This window comes from Schistocerca nitens, chromosome 6 (assembly GCF_023898315.1).
Source record: "Schistocerca nitens isolate TAMUIC-IGC-003100 chromosome 6, iqSchNite1.1, whole genome shotgun sequence".
In the NCBI taxonomy this organism is placed as follows: domain Eukaryota; kingdom Metazoa; phylum Arthropoda; class Insecta; order Orthoptera; family Acrididae; genus Schistocerca; species Schistocerca nitens.
This window is the reverse complement of record NC_064619.1, coordinates 570,624,582-570,640,400: the sequence shown is the minus strand read 5'-3', so window position 1 is coordinate 570,640,400 and position 15,819 is coordinate 570,624,582. Positions and strand designations below refer to the sequence as shown.

At 47.4% G+C, this 15,819-nt stretch overlaps 2 protein-coding genes across 3 annotated transcripts in view; one reads left to right on the top strand and one right to left on the bottom strand.

Moving 5' to 3' along the window:
- LOC126263114 (cytochrome P450 6k1-like) overlaps positions 1-13,430 on the bottom strand; it is a 277,469-nt gene extending 264,039 nt beyond the window's left edge. The window contains exons 1-2 of one of the 2 annotated variants that reach the window (XM_049960123.1): positions 13,025-13,430; positions 6,548-6,656 (exon numbers count right to left, since the gene is read on the bottom strand). In XM_049960123.1, coding sequence (XP_049816080.1) covers positions 6,548-6,656; positions 13,025-13,247 — 332 coding nt within the window. In that variant the 5' untranslated portion in view covers positions 13,248-13,430. Of the gene's footprint in view, positions 1-6,417; positions 6,657-13,024 lie in introns of both variants that reach the window. The other variant, XM_049960122.1, reaches the window with a different exon arrangement.
- The window catches only part of LOC126263473 (uncharacterized), a 61,610-nt gene continuing 59,036 nt past the window's right edge, over positions 13,246-15,819 (top strand). The window contains exon 1 of the mRNA XM_049960566.1: positions 13,246-13,299. Within this exon, the coding sequence (XP_049816523.1) occupies positions 13,246-13,299 (54 nt within the window). The remainder of the gene's footprint in view (positions 13,300-15,819) is intronic.

Genomic DNA, 15,819 nt, shown 5'->3' with positions numbered 1-15,819 from the left:
AGTTGGACCAGCGTTCGTGCTGGACGTGCAGACCGCGTGAGACGACGCTTCATCCAGTCCCAAACATGCTCAATGGGGGACAGATCCGGAGATCTTGCTGGCCAGGGTAGTTGACTTACACCTTCTAGAGCACGTTGGGTGGCATGGGATACATGCGGACGTGCATTGTCCTGTTGGAACAGCAAGTTCCCTTGCCGGTCTAGGAATGGTAGAACGATGGGTTCGATGACGGTTTGGATGTACCGTGCACTATTCAGTGTCCCCTCGACGATCACCAGTGGTGTACGGCCAGTGTAGGAGATCGCTCCCCACACCATGATGCCGGGTGTTGGCCCTGTGTGCCTCGGTCGTATGCAGTCCTGATTGTGGCGCTCACCTGCACGGCGCCAAACACGCATACGACCATCATTGGCACCAAGGCAGAAGCGACTCTCATCGCTGAAGACGACACGTCTCCATTCGTCCCTCCATTCACGCCTGTCGCGACACCACTGGAGGCGGGCTGCACGATGTTGGGGCGTGAGCGGAAGACGGCCTAACGGTGTGCGGGACCGTAGCCCAGCTTCATGGAGACGGTTGCGAATGGTCCTCGCCGATACCCCAGGAGCAACAGTGTCCCTAATTTGCTGGGAAGTGGCGGTGCGGTCCCCTACGGCACTGCGTAGGATCCTACGGTCTTGGCGTGCATCCGTGCGTCGCTGCGGTCCGGTCCCAGGTCGACGGGCACGTGCACCTTCCGCCGACCACTGGCGACAACATCGATGTACTGTGGAGACCTCAACGCCCCACGTGTTGAGCAATTCGGCGGTACGTCCACCCGGCCTCCCGCATGCCCACTATACGCCCTCGCTCAAAGTCCGTCAACTGCACATACGGTTCACGTCCACGCTGTCGCGGCATGCTACCAGTGTTAAAGACTGCGATGGAGCTCCGTATGCCACGGCAAACTGGCTGACACTGACGGCGGCGGTGCACAAATGCTGCGCAGCTAGCGCCATTCGACGGCCAACACCGCGGTTCCTGGTGTGTCCGCAGTGCCGTGCGTGTGATCATTGCTTGTACAGCCCTCTCGCAGTGTCCGGAGCAAGTATGGTGGGTCTGACACACCGGTGTCAATGTGTTCTTTTTTCCATTTCCAGGAGTGTACAAGTCTACGTATTGCTAATGCTAAGAAGCGAGATGAAACAGGAAGAGCACCTAAAATCAGTAACAGGTAAGACAAATAGAAGGTCTGTGGGAAAGGACATTTGATGCTTAAAGGAAATCGCTTAAAGGTGCTAACGTGGCATATTCACAGTCCTCGTCAAACGGACACGACAGAAGAAGAAGTCGAATGAATTCAGAGACATGCCGCTGGGTTCGCATCTGGATGGTATGGTCCACAGGAAAGCGCAAAGGAGGCGCTTGCATAGCTTAAATGGCGGTCTAAGAGACGCTATGTTGTTCTCGTGATACCTTACTGGGTAAATCTTAAGAAAACTGTACGACAGTTGTGCATGCAGCTATTGTATACCTCACGTACATCCAGAGAATGAGAGAAGAGAGAACAAGGCTGGTAAGAGGCATGTAGTCATTTTTCTGTAGAATGAAATTTTGAAGCAAAAAATCTGCTAATTCTGGTGCGAAATTCTGTCCGAAAGCACTGTACAGGGTGTGGAACATATGTTTAGGAACTGATTTCGATTCTGAAACTAAGAACGACGACACCCCTTCAATTGTGGGGTGACGTGTAAATTAATGAGGTATCCGTAGTGGATGAAACATGGCATTTATTATAAGCTGGATGAAATAGCAGGTGGAAAATTAATAGTACATGTCGGTATATCACCAGAACTGTCCGCCTTCGTAGCGTAGCGGTAGCGTTACCGCCTACCACGCAGGGGGCCTCGGTTCGATTCCCGGAAGGGAACTGGGTGTTGTGTCCCCCTCTTCATCAGTTTCATCATCATTGACTCGCAAGTCGCCGATGTGGAGTCAACTAAAGAGGACTTGCAATACGGCGGCCAAACTCCCCTGAATGGGGCCTCCCAGCCAACAATGCCATACGATCGTTTTTTCCATACCAGAACTAATTGGAGCTAAACACCTAACCTTTAGTAATATGATTGTCAATCAGCTGGGCCATGGAGATTGAGCACCATAAGCAATGTAATATATACAGTTCTGTCACATTAAAGTGACCACCGCGTATGTTCGACATTGTTCTGTACATAGTTCCGCGTAGTCAGCACGCCCCGCTAAGCACAACAGCGCAGGCGCAGCGCTCGTCCGTCTCCGCACTACGAGATGGCGCTGCCATAAAGACGGACCAAATTCTGCTTCCGCCGATCCGCGTATTAATATGTAACGCAGCCAATGAGATTGCTGCTAACGTAGAACCTTTTCTCCTCGCGGATCACACTCGAACAGTGATACCTGAACGCGCGAGGTATTATAACGAGTGTACAGACCTCCGATTAGTCAGTCTGCATTTATCTGCACCTGTCTGTAGCAGTCTGCATTAGTCTGTACTAGTCTATAGTCAAGTTTCAGTCTGCACCTAATAAGATTATCATATTCCTGTACATAGCCATGAAGAGAAATGTATAGACAGTTTGTCAAGTATCAGAGATATGTGAGAATAAGATTAACGTACGCCGGCCGGTGTGGCCATGCGGTTCTAGGCCTTCAGTCTGGAACCGCGTGGCCGCTACGGTCGCAGGTTCGAGTCCTGCCTCGGGCATGGATGTGTGTGGTGTCCTTGGGTTGGTTACGTTTAAGTAGTTCTAAGTTCTAGGGGACTGATGACCACAGATGTTAAGTCCCATAGTGCTCAGAGCCATTTGAACCATTTTTATGCCGGCACGGTAGCTCAGCGTGTTCGGACAGAGGGTTACGTACCCTCTGTAATAAAAAAAACTGAGTTAATCGAGCATCAACGAACTTAATCGGATGTCTTACGACGTCCGCCCCGAGCAAATACAACGAACAAACGCGGACAAAATGAGAATTAAAAAATTAAAAAAAAAAATACCAAGACCAAAGGAACTTTGTCAATTGTAAACAGCATCCAGAATCAAGATACGTAATATCTATGATTTTTATTATTTTAATAAATATGTGTGAAAATTAATCAAGTTCTGGTTAAAGTTGGTCACCGTCAATCTGCTACTCTAAGCGTGCAAGTGGCATTTCTATCGTCTGACCTAACGGCAGAAGATAAACACGCCACGATAAGACCACGAGACATATTGCTGACACTCGCCTACTTCGTTAGAGCGACAAGTCAAATAATCTGATGGTGTGTGTACCGAAAGTCTTACAGTACGCACGTCAACGTGCAATAACTACTCACAGTGTTGGCACCACCAACAGTGGAAAGCGTGTCGGGGGGTGGGTGGGGAGAGGGGGAGGGGGGATTCGGGAAACAGTGCAGTCGTCGTCGTAGTGCGGGAACGGAGCGAATTATCTGACATCCAAAAGGGCATAATCGTTTGCTTTGGGACAAGCGTGGAAGCAATTCCAAACTGACTAAGTCTATGAACTGTTCGCATGCCGCCATGATACCTTGCATGGCAAAATGGCTCTAACTCAAATTGACGTCTAGGCAACTGTGGTGCACCTCAGGCCATAGACGACAGGGGAGAACGATGGCTGCAGAGATGTGTACGCGCGAATAGACGTGCAAGTGTTGGGCAACTGACCGCCCAGATGACTCAATGGGCTACCAACAGTGTCCCTTCAACAACCGTTCAGTGAACGCTGTGGAGGCTGGTTCATGCACCCATGCTGATTACCATCCTTCGGCAAAGGAAGCTGGAATTTGCTCGTCAGTACCGCAACTGGACGTCCATTGAGTGGTGACAGGTGGCCTTTTCAGATGAATCTCGTTTTCTGCTCCACAGGACAGATGGGAGTTGGCGTGTGAGGCGTGAAACGTCTGAAAGCAAACACCTTGCAACAACCACTTGAAGGATCCATGCCGGAACAGGGGTCGTTATGATCTGGGGCATGTTTTTGTGGCATTCCGTGGGTGATATCGTCATTTTGGAAGGTACAGTGGATCAACGCGAGTATACATCTATCCTTGGGAACCATGTCCACCCATACATGAAGATTGTTATTCCTCGGCACAAAAATTCTACACTACAGGCCATTAAAATTGCTACACCAAGAAGAAATGCAGATGATAAACGGGTGTCATTGGACAAATATATTATAATACAACTGACATGAGATTACATTTTCACACAATTTGGGTGCATAGATCCTGAGAAATCAGTACCCAGAACAATCACCTCTGGCCGTAATAACGGCCTTGATACGCCTGGGCATTGAGTCAAACAGAGCTTGGATGGCGTGTACAGGTACAGCTGCCCACGCAGCTACAACACGATACCACAGTTCATCAAGAGTAGTGACTGGCCTATTGTGACAAGCCAGTTGCTCGGCCACCATTGACCACACGTTTTCATTTGGTGAGAGATCTGGAGAATGTGCTGGCCAGGGCAGCAGCCGAACATTTTCTGTATCCAGTAAGGCCCGTACAGGAGCTGCAACATGCGGTCGTGCAATATCCTGCTAAAATGTACGGTTTGGCAGGGATTGAATGAAGGGTAGAGCCACGGGTCGTAACACATCTGAAATGTAACGTCACTGTTCAAAGTGCCGTCAATCCGAACAAGAGGTGACCGAGACGTGTAACCAATGGCACCCCATACCATCACGCTGGGTGATACGCCAGTATGGCGATAACGAATACACGCCTCCATTCTGCGTTCACCGGGATGTCGCCAAACACGGGTGCGACCATCATGATGCTGTAAACAGAACCTGGATTCATCCGAAAAAATGACGTTTTGCCATTCGTGCACCCAGGTTCGTCGTTGAGTACACCATCGCAGGCCCTCCTGTCTGTGATGCAGCGTCAAGGGTAACGGCAGCCATGATCTCCGAACTGATAGTCCATGCTGCTGCAAACGTCGTCGAAGTGTTCGTGCAGATGGTTGTTGTCTTGCAAACGTCCCCATGTGTTGACTCAGGGATCGAGACGTGGCTGCACGATCCGTTACAGCCATGCACATAAGATGCCTGTCACCGCGACTGCTAGTGATTACGAGGCCGTTGGGATCCAGCACGGCGTTGCATATTACCCTCCGGAACCCACCGATTCCATATTCTGCTAATAGTCATTGGATCTCGAGCAACGCGAGCAGCAATGTCGCGATACGATAAACCGCAATCGCGATAGGCTACAATCCGACTTTTATCAAAGTCGGAAAAGTGATGGTACGCAATTCTCCTCCTTACACGAGGCATCACAACAACGTTTCACGAGGCAACTCTGGTCAACTGTTGTTTGTGTATGAGAAATCGGTTGGAACCTTCCGTTATGTGAGCACGTTGTAGGTGTCGTCACCGGCGCCAACCTTGTGTGAATGTTCTGAAAAGCTAATCATTGCATATCACAGCATCTTCTTCCTGTCGGTTAAATTTCGCGTCTGTAGCACGTTATCTTCGTGGTGTAGCAATTGTAATGGCCAGTAGTTTACTAGCAGGACAACGCAACTCGTCACACAGCTTGCAGTGTACGTGCGTGGCTCGAAGACCACCAGGACGAGTTTACGGTACTTCCCTGGCTACCAAACCCTCCGTATTTAAACCCAATGGAGAATCTGTGGGACCACCTCGATTGGGCTATTTGTGCCATGGATCCTCAGCCGAGGAACCTAGCGCAGCTGGTCACTGCACTGGAATCGCCATGGTTCCACATCCCTAACGGTACCTTCCAGAACCTCGCTTAGTCTCCTCCTGCACGTCTCGCAGCGGTCTGCAGCTTGTGGTCTCGCGGTCGCGTTCTCGCTCCCCGGGCATGGGGTCCCGTGTTCGATTCCCGGCGCGGTCAGGGATTTTCACCTGCCTCGAGATGACTGGATGTTTGTGTAGTCTTCATCATTTCATCATCATTCATCAAAATGGCGAGATTGGACTGAGTCAAGGTTGGGAATTTGTACAGGCGCTGATTACCGCACAGTTGAGCGCCCCACAAACCAAACATCATCATCATCACGTCTCGCAGCGGCCAGGGCTGCAAAAACTGATTACTCAATCATCTGATAGGTGGTCATCTTAATGTGAGTTGACAGTGTAATACGAGAGGCAGTGAAAGAATTGACATTCGCTAATAGCTTGCGAAAAGGAAAGGGCGCAAAATTTCAGAAAACTAAAATAGATATGCCTGTGGATTGTATGGTTCAAATCTACTTGGAATCATTCAAACTAAGAAACTTCACCATCAGGAGAAATGGAAATTATCTAGATCGTTTTTTCGTCCTTCAGTCTTACATAGATTTACAAATTAGTTACGTTGCACAGAAATTTGTCACTGCGAAGCACTCACATTCTACATTCCCCGTTTAATCACTTGAATCCGCTCACCTCGAACATCATTTTTAGCTTTCCAGATGTGAACGCCGGGGTTAGCTTGGAGCGCAGCCTCTTCCACTTGCTGCCGTTGAGAAAAAGCAGGTGCTGGTTGAGCGGCTCGCTGTCATCGAACGGTATGCACCTGTCCTGGAAGGCGTCGAAGTCCTTGACCAGAATGTCGCGAATCAGATCCGGGTCCATCACCAAAAGCGCCGGCGTGTGCAGCGCGTAAATGCCGAGGAAGCGCTCGTCTGTGGCAACACAAAACAGTATTGAGGAAACGTTGAGTTGGAGCTCCCTGTATCGTGGTGATTCGACGCTGAAGGCAAGCTGTAATACTTCTTGATATTATTTTCAACTGTCTTGTCCCAAGGGCAGAGCAGTACCAAAGTGAATCTGCGTCCCCGGCAGGACAGCGAACCCGCCGCCGCCCCCCCCCCCCCCGGCCCCCGGCCCCCGTCCCTCGTTCCCCGTCCCCCGTCCCCCCACTGTGATAGTTCCTTTTTCCTGCGCAGATTTAGCAAATTTTAAATTTTATGAGTTTACTAAAAATGAAGCAATACTGCAACTGTTACCTAAACTATGTTGTAGGAAACAAATTACAAATTTTACAACTTTCTAAAATAAATTGAAATAGCACGTAATCTGTATCTTATTGTTTACTGACTGAGAACCTGGTGTTACCTGGAGATGTATTTTCACGCATCAAAAAAGGTTTTACATCACCATGGTTCCCAGAACTCCTGAAAATAGACGTTGACTGAGGATATTGTATCACAGACACAGTCCCTTTGGCTGTGCAGAGATGTCACTAAACCCGCCCAAAGACGTAAACAACTATGCATGAGCAGCGCCTATTAGACGGAGGGGGTCCGACAGCCGATCAGTTCCAGTCATTCCACCAGGAAAAAGGTACATGGCTCGTGTTGTCCGTAGTTCAACCATGCCTAGACGGTCAATACCGCCGTTCGATCACGTCCGCATTGTTACTTTGTGCCAGGAAGGGCTCTCAACAAGGGCAGTGTCCACGCGTCTCGGAGTGAATCAAAGCGATGTTGTTCGGACATGGAGGAGATAGAGAGACAGGAACTGTCGATGACATACTTCGCTGAGGCCGCCCGAGGGATGTTATTGCAGTGGATGACCGCTACCTACGGATTATGGCTCGGAGGAACCCTAACAACAACGCCACCATGTCGAATAATGCATTTCGTGCAGCCACAGGACGTCGTGTTACGACTCAAGCTGTGCGCAATGGGCTGCACGACGCGCAACTTCAATCCCGACGTCCATGGCGAGGTCCATCTGTGCAACCACGACACCATGCAGCGCGGTACAGATGGACTGAACAACATGCCGAATGGACGGCTCAGGATTGGCATCACGTTCTCTTCACCGATGAGTGTCGCATATGCCTTCAACCAAACAATCGTCGGAGACGAATTTGCAGGCAACCCGGTCAATCTGAACGCCATAGACACACTGCGCAGCGAGTGAAGCAAGGTGGAGGTTCCTTGCTGTTTTGGGGTGGCATTATGTGGGGCGACGTATGCTGCTGGTGGTCATGGAAGGCGCCGTAACGGCTGTATGATACGTGACTCCCATCCTCCAACCGATAGTGCAACCATATCGGCAGCATATTGGCGAGGCATCGTCTTCATGGACGACAATTCGCGCCCCCCATTGTGCACATCTTGTGAATGACTTCCTCCAGGATACCGACATCGCTCGACTAGAGTGGCCAGCATGTTCTCCAGACATGAACCTTATCGAACATGCCTGGGACAGATTGAAAAGGGCTGTTTATGGACGATGTGACCCACCAACCACTCTGAGGGACTACGCCGAATCGCCGTTGAGGAGTGGGACAATCTGGACCAACAGTGCCTTGATGAACTTGTGGATAGTATGCCACGATGAATACAGGCATGCATCAATGCAAGAGGACGTTCTACTGGGTATTAGAGGTACCGGTGTGTACAGCAATCTGGACCACAACCTCTGAAGGTCTCTCTGTATGGTGGTGCAACATGCAATGTGTGGTTTTCATGAGCAATAGAAAGGCGGTAATTATGTTTATGTTGATCTCTATTCCAATTTTCTGTTTCCTGCGAGCTTCTGTAAAGTTTGGAAGATAGGAGACGAGGTACTGGCAGAAGTAAAGCAGTGAGGACGGGGCGTGAGTCGTGCTTGGGTAGCTCAGTTGGTAGAGCACTTCCCTGCGATAGGCAAAGGTCCCGAGTTCGAGTCTCGGTCCGGCACACAGTTTTAATCTGCCAAGAAGTTTCGTATCAGCGCACACTCCGCTGAAGAATGAAAGTCTCATTCTGGAAACATCCCAAAAGCTGTGGCTATGCCATGTCTCCGCAATATCCTTTCTTTCAGGAGTGCTAGTTCTGCAAGGTTCGCAGGAGAGCTTCTGTACAGTTTGGAAGGTAGGAGACGAGGTACTGGCAGAAGTAAAGCTGTGAGGACGGGGCGTGAGTCATGCTTGGGTAGCTCAGTTGGTAGAGCACTTGCCCGCGAAAGGCAAAGGTCCCGAGCTCGAGTCTCGGTCCGGCACACAGTTTTAATCTGCCAAGAAGTTTCGTATCAGCGCACACTCCACTGCAGAGTGAAAATCTCATTCTGGATGCGACATTTAGTTTGATCGCTGTAGGTCGCACTCTAACATGTAACTGGCCGTGCGGTCTCTGGCGCCTAGTCTCAGTTCGCGCGGCTCCCCCCCTCCCCCGTCGGAGGTTCGAGTCCTCCCTAGGGCATGGGTGGGTGGGTGTTGACCTTAGCGTAAAGTTAGGTTAAGAATTGTGTAAGCTTAGGGACCGATGATCTCAGTAGTTTGGTCCCATAACATCTTACCACAAATTTCCAAATTTCTAACATGTAACTCACATCCACAATATACAAAACAGAAACTCCAATCCCATAATGCTATTCTATCGAAACTATCTGGAGCGACATGGGGTTGTGGAGCGAGCACATGGAGGAATTCAGAACTAGCGCTTCTCCACAGAGAGTCTGAATACTGTGTCGCCAGTCTGGATGAGAAGTGCACACGTGGCTATAGTGGACGTCCAACTGAAGAAGACAATGCGGATGATCTCGGAACATTCAGACCACCTCCTGTGCCTGACTGCCCGTCCTAGCAAATATTGAGCCCCCTGAAACTATGCAATCACAGATATCCGTAAGGTCATACATAAAAATCCTAGACAACACAGATCTCTCTATACACCAAGATCTAGCACATACAGAAATCCAAGTCATATTTATGGAAAATCGTCGAAGAACTGCAAGGCTTCACTCGAAGTGGACACAGGAACCGAAACTTTGTGAACGACCGCAACTAGAAGATCGATGGATTCAACCACCCGAGGAAATTGTGGACAACTCTGAATCTTGACAGGAAGAGAGTTGGTAGGTGCAAGCAACTAATGAACAAATGGGGCCTGTCAGACAATCCTGAATATGAGTGCGCAGAAATCCAGTCAGAGGACCATTTACTTTGTGTGAAGTACATGGCTACGAGGGCTATCTAAAAGGACATACACAGACTCTCAGACTCAGCCACAGAGTGGCTCAAAAATATTTGTAATACTGTGTAGTATTATAAGCATATATGTAAAGAATATTTTAACTCAGTACACAGTTATCAGAATATTTAATTAATACATCATGCAATGAATGGCTTTGTAAATATCGAACGGGCAAGTAAATAAACCACTGTAGATGAAACATGGGTTCATCATTCTGAATCAGAGAGAAACCGCTAGATCATGGAATGGAAATGCCTCGGGATGCCAGCCAAAATAAATTGCAACAGTCAACCTCCGCGGGAAAAGTGGTGTTAACAGTTTTCTTGAGATGTCCATCGAACAATTTTGGTAACACAATCAGGAAAAAGGGTCAGCAGGAAACACCCAACGTTACGAACCCTGCAAATCGAAAAACGCACCAAGGTTTATAGTCAAACGGCGTTCTTTTTTTCATTTATCTGGTCCAATTAAAGATGTTTTAAGAGACCATCGCTTCACCCGCGATGAAGAAGTGTTTCTAAATTGATTTTATTCTTGTTGTGTATAAGCGACATCAGCGCAGTAACTGCGGTGGCTTCTTGAATTAACAGATGTAAAGAACAGATATGCATTCGATCAGTCAGTTGTGAGCAAGCAGTGTTAAGTACAGGACGTGATCTGCGGCCGTAGTGTGCCAGCGTTGTTGCATCATAAATCGCAGCAGAACAACATCTCTAAATTAAGTGTTCAAGACATCATCCAGAACGTACGAATGGTTCAAATGGCTCTGAGCACTATGGGACTGAACATCTGAGGTCATCAGTCCCCTAGAACTTATAACTACTTAAACCTAACTAACCTAAGGACATCACATACATCAATGCCCGAGGCAGGATTCGAACCTGCGACCGTAGAGGTCGCGCGGCTCCACACTGAAGCGCCTAGAACCGCTGGACACAGAGGCCGGTTCCAGAACGTTCTGAAGAAGAAAATAGCGTGTGCAAAGTTTGCACACAGACAGTGACTCCCAAACAAAAACGACAACGCGTGGAGACCTGCTGCAATTTCATTGAAATGAAAAACGCGGACAGTTTTTTCTCGAAAAATTCATCACGGGTGACGAAACTTGGTGTTACCAATACGAACCTACCACAAAACGACAATGTGCATAATGGGTCTCCGATGGCTCGCCGAAACCAAAGAAGGTGCGAATGTGACGAAAGTTGAACTACATCCCAAAGAAGAACTCTTTCGACAGTTTCAGGTGGTTGTATTAAATAAGTTGTACTCAGATGCAGGGGAGACTATGTAGAACACCTGAAACATTAAAACCGTCACCTTAATTTTCTCTAGTTTTTACTGCCCCAGTGTCGAAATTTATTGGACTGATGGGATACGTGGCTCGCTATGCAACAGAAGATTTTAATTGAATGTATTGGAGAGCTTATACAGGGTGGCGCAGGGGAACGGGAAATTTTGAACGTTACAGTTGGCAGCACTGTAGCGCCGGCAGATGTTCCAAACTTTGCACAATTGATGTGAACGCATTGCTATTTAGTAATCATGGAGAATTGGACTGGTGCGGAACGTGCAGTAGCTGTGAGAGCGTTTTACAAAAATGGTGATAGTGCGACTGCCGCGCAGAGAACATTTCGACAGCATTACCAGCTTGGACGTCATGGACGTGTCCCATCTGCGGATGCGATTACAACGTGGGTGCGTAATTTTGAAGAAACAGGATCTGACTTGAAAAAGAAACCTCCAGGTGGCATTCCAACGGTACGTACCCCAGAGAACATTGCAGCTGCTAGAGCTGCAATCGAGAGAAGTCCTCGCCGCTCCGTTCGACAGCATGCATCTTCGCTAGGGATTAAGCGACGAAGCTTACAAAGAATACTGCACGAATTAGACTTCCATCGCTATAAGTTGCAGATTGTACAACACCTACATGAACGAGACGCAGCGTCACGTATGGAGTTTAGTAGCCAGATATTGGCTAAAATCTACGAGGACGTGAATTTCCTTGGTAACTTAAGGATATCAGACGAAGTCCATTTCCACCTGAACGCATTCGTGAACAAACAGAATTTCCTTATTGGGCACAGGACAATCCATGTGAGTTTCACCAGCGACAACTACATAGCGCCAAGGTCACAATATGGTGTGCTGTATCATGTCATGGTGTTATCGGCCCTTATTTTTTTGAACGTGAGGATGGTAGTGCAGTGACAGTAACATCCGCTCGATATGTTGAAATGCTTCAAACATTCTTTACACCGAGACTGTACGAGCTTAATCTTAACGTCGAAAACATGTGGTTTCAGCAGGACGGAGCCACGTCACACACTGCTCGACAATCTATGGCAGCAGTTCAATTGTTTGGAAGACGCATTATTTCGCGTAACGGTGACATTGCATGGCCTACGAGATGCCCTGATCTTAGTGTGTGCGACTTCTTCCTGTGGGGATATCTTAAAGGCAAGGTGTACCGTACACGTCGTACAACAATCCATGAACTGAAGGAGAACATTGAAAACGAAATCACTGCCATTCCCAAAGATTTGCTACACCGCGCATTCCAGAGTTTTCATAACAGGCTGTTAGAGTGTAAACGCCGAATGGGCGCACATCTTTCCGATGTCATCTTTAAAAAGTAAAGAGACACTTTTGGACATTTTGATCGTAAAGACGTACTGAATAATGGCATACTGAATACAATCGCTTTGGTTAATAAATCACTAGTTTTATGAATTTATTCATGGAAATGACGTTATTTCGAAATTTCCAGTTTCCCTGCGCCACCCTGTACAACTTCGGTCAAAATGCGCTACAAAGCAGGGTTAATATGTTTATAAATGATGTCATTGTAAATTTTTCACTGTTATTGTTATGAACTAGAAAAATGTTCTGCAGATATTTTTGATTTCCTCTCGTACATGCACACGACAGTTGCAATTCATTTAGATAAACATTTATTTGAAAAGTTAATTATGAAAATGGAAAAACTTATGTAACACTTAAGTGACACTGAATTACTGTATTACAGAGCGAGAGGTGATCGTAACCATATGTAGGAGAAGATAGTACAAAAGTTGATTACATACCTCGATATCGTTTGTAGATTTCGTGTATTTTAAACTCTACTCGCATCTTTCCCAGAATGGTCTCCTTCCCGATACTCCCATACGGGAAGACGGCCTCGGCGTGCGGCACGCCCCTCTGCCTCCAGTAGGCGTACCAGTAGAGGAACCAGAGGTAGAACGCGGCGAACAGCACGAAAACCGCGAGCAGTGCCTCGCTCCACCACGACTCCAGCAGCATTGCCATGGTGACGGCGCTAGCGGCGGCGGCGGCGGCGGCGGCGGCGGCGGCGGCCACAGTTCGGATCACCCTGGGGATCACGGCCTGAGGGTGTCAGAGACGATGTGACCATCGTGAACAGGGGACGCACTGAATCCGATCGTCTTATTTATTGTTTCGTAAGAGATTTCATCACACCCAACACATTAATCTTCTCTCATTCATCAGAGTCATTTCAAATACGAACTGAATAAAAGTAGAAATTCGCCTCTCACAAAACATGTGGAATGTTACAGGATCACACAGACCGAGAATGTGGCAGATAGCAGCAAAATTTGGCTGATAACCAATGGGTGGAAAACGGTGTTTCGCGAATGGTGAAAAACGTAGGTACCACCCACTGACACATGATGAGCCCTGTTGTATAGCAAGTGCACAGCAGGTTCAGTTTGGAAAAGAAATTATGAACGGGAAAAAAAAAAGATCTGCATTACCACCAGCGTTTATGAAGGGCTTATTTCAATAGTGGTACAAGTCCATTACCTTCACTTTTCTGCCTATAATGCTTCTGAAATTAATGATCCAAACAAACAGAAAGAAAGGTTCATCTCTAGCAAGAAGCCATATGCTTGAATATTTCTGGTACCTCAACTTCAGATTGTTCAGCGCTCATTTAACTTTAGGACTCTGTATCTCAAAATGAATAAAAATGGGCCTGTACCACTATTGAAACAAGCCCTTGATATGCTGACATGAATAAGCTTAGTTTGAATGGGTGTAGCACATGCAAGACCGTGCCTCACGAAGCAGAAAAAATTTTTACTCTGAAACAAAAACAAAACAATAGTGAAAATACACTGAGATGTCAAAAATTATGGGATACTTCCTAATATCGTGTCTCCTTTTGCCCGGCGTAGTGCAGCTACTCAACAAGACATGCACTCAACAAGTCGTAGGAATGTGCAGAAAGATTGAATCATGCAGCCTCTACAGCCATCGATAATTGCGAAAGTGTTGCTGGTACAGGAGTTTGTGCAATAAATTACCTCTTGATTATGTCTCATAAATGTTCGACAGGATTCATGTCTAGCGATCTGTATGGCCAAATCATTCGCTCGAATTGTCCGTAATGTTCTTCAAACCGCCCGTGAACAATTGTGGCCCAGTGAGATGGAGCATAGTCATTCCAACGTTTTTTGAGACATGAAGTCCACGAATGACTGCACATGGTTTTCAAGTAGCCGAGCATAACCATTTCCAGTCAATGATCTGTTCAGTTGGACCAGAGGACCCGTCCATTCTATGTCAACACAGCTCGCACCATTACGGAGCCACAAGCAGCTTGCGTCGTGCCTTGTTGACAGCTTGGGTCTATGGCTTCGTGTGATCGGGCCCACACTCGACCCTGCTATCTCCTCTTACCAATTGAAATCTGGACTCATCTGACGAAGCCACGGTTTTCCAGACGTTTAGGGTCTGAAAGATATAGTTACAATCATAGGACAGGCGATGCATGTGCAATCGTGCTTTAGCAAAGGCACTCGCGTCAGTCGTCTGCTGTCGTAGCCCGTTAGTGCCAAATTTTGCAGTACTGTCCTAACGGATACATTCGTCGTACGTTCCACATTGGTTGATGCGATTATTTCACGCAGTGTTGCTTGTCTGTTAGCACTGACAATTCTACCCAAACGCTACTGCTCTCGGTCGTTTAGTGAATGCCGTTGACCAATGCGTTGTCCTTGGTGGGAGGTAATGCCTGAAATCTGGTATTCTCGGCACACTCGTGACACTGTTCATCTTGGGATATTGAACTCCGTAACGAATTCCGAAGCGGAATGTCTCATGTTTGTAGCTCCCACTACAATTCCGCGCTCAAAGTCTGTTAACTCGCATCATGCGGCCATAATCACTTCGGAAGTGTTTTCACATGAATCACCTGAGTACAAACGACAGCTCCACCAACACACTGACCTTTTATACATTGTGTAGGAGATATTACCGCCATCTGTGTGTATACATATCGATATCTTATGACTTTTGTTGCCTCGGTGTAAAAGACAGTCTGTTTGAAAATTACATATCTTCGCACATCTGTGAAATCTTAAACTTGCGCTACTTCACATTTCTTCAAGTGTAAGGCATTTGCGTGTTATGTCCTCTTTTCGTGTGCCAGTATTGGCTGCTGTTGCCGGCCGCGATGTCCGAGCGGTTCTAGGCGCTTTAGTCCGGACCCGCGCGACTGTTACGGTCGCAGGTTCGAATCCTGCCTCGGGCATTGGTGTGTGTGATGTCCTTAGGTTAGTTAGGTTTAAGTAGTTCTAAGTTCTAGGGGACTCATGACCTCAGATGTTAAGTCTCATAGTGCTCAGAGCCATTTGAACCATTTTTTTGGCTGCTGTTAAGTTTCTAACCGATTTCTCCATCTCTTTCTTGCTGCATTTGTTGACTTCTTCCCCATTGGTCGATAAACCACTATTATTTTGTGCATTCTACTTTCACTTTTTCATTTGACATGATCACTTCATTTATTTATATTTTCCTTCATCTGTTCAGTTACTACTTTTAAGTCCTAGTTCTTGTCTGTTTGATGTATTGTTTA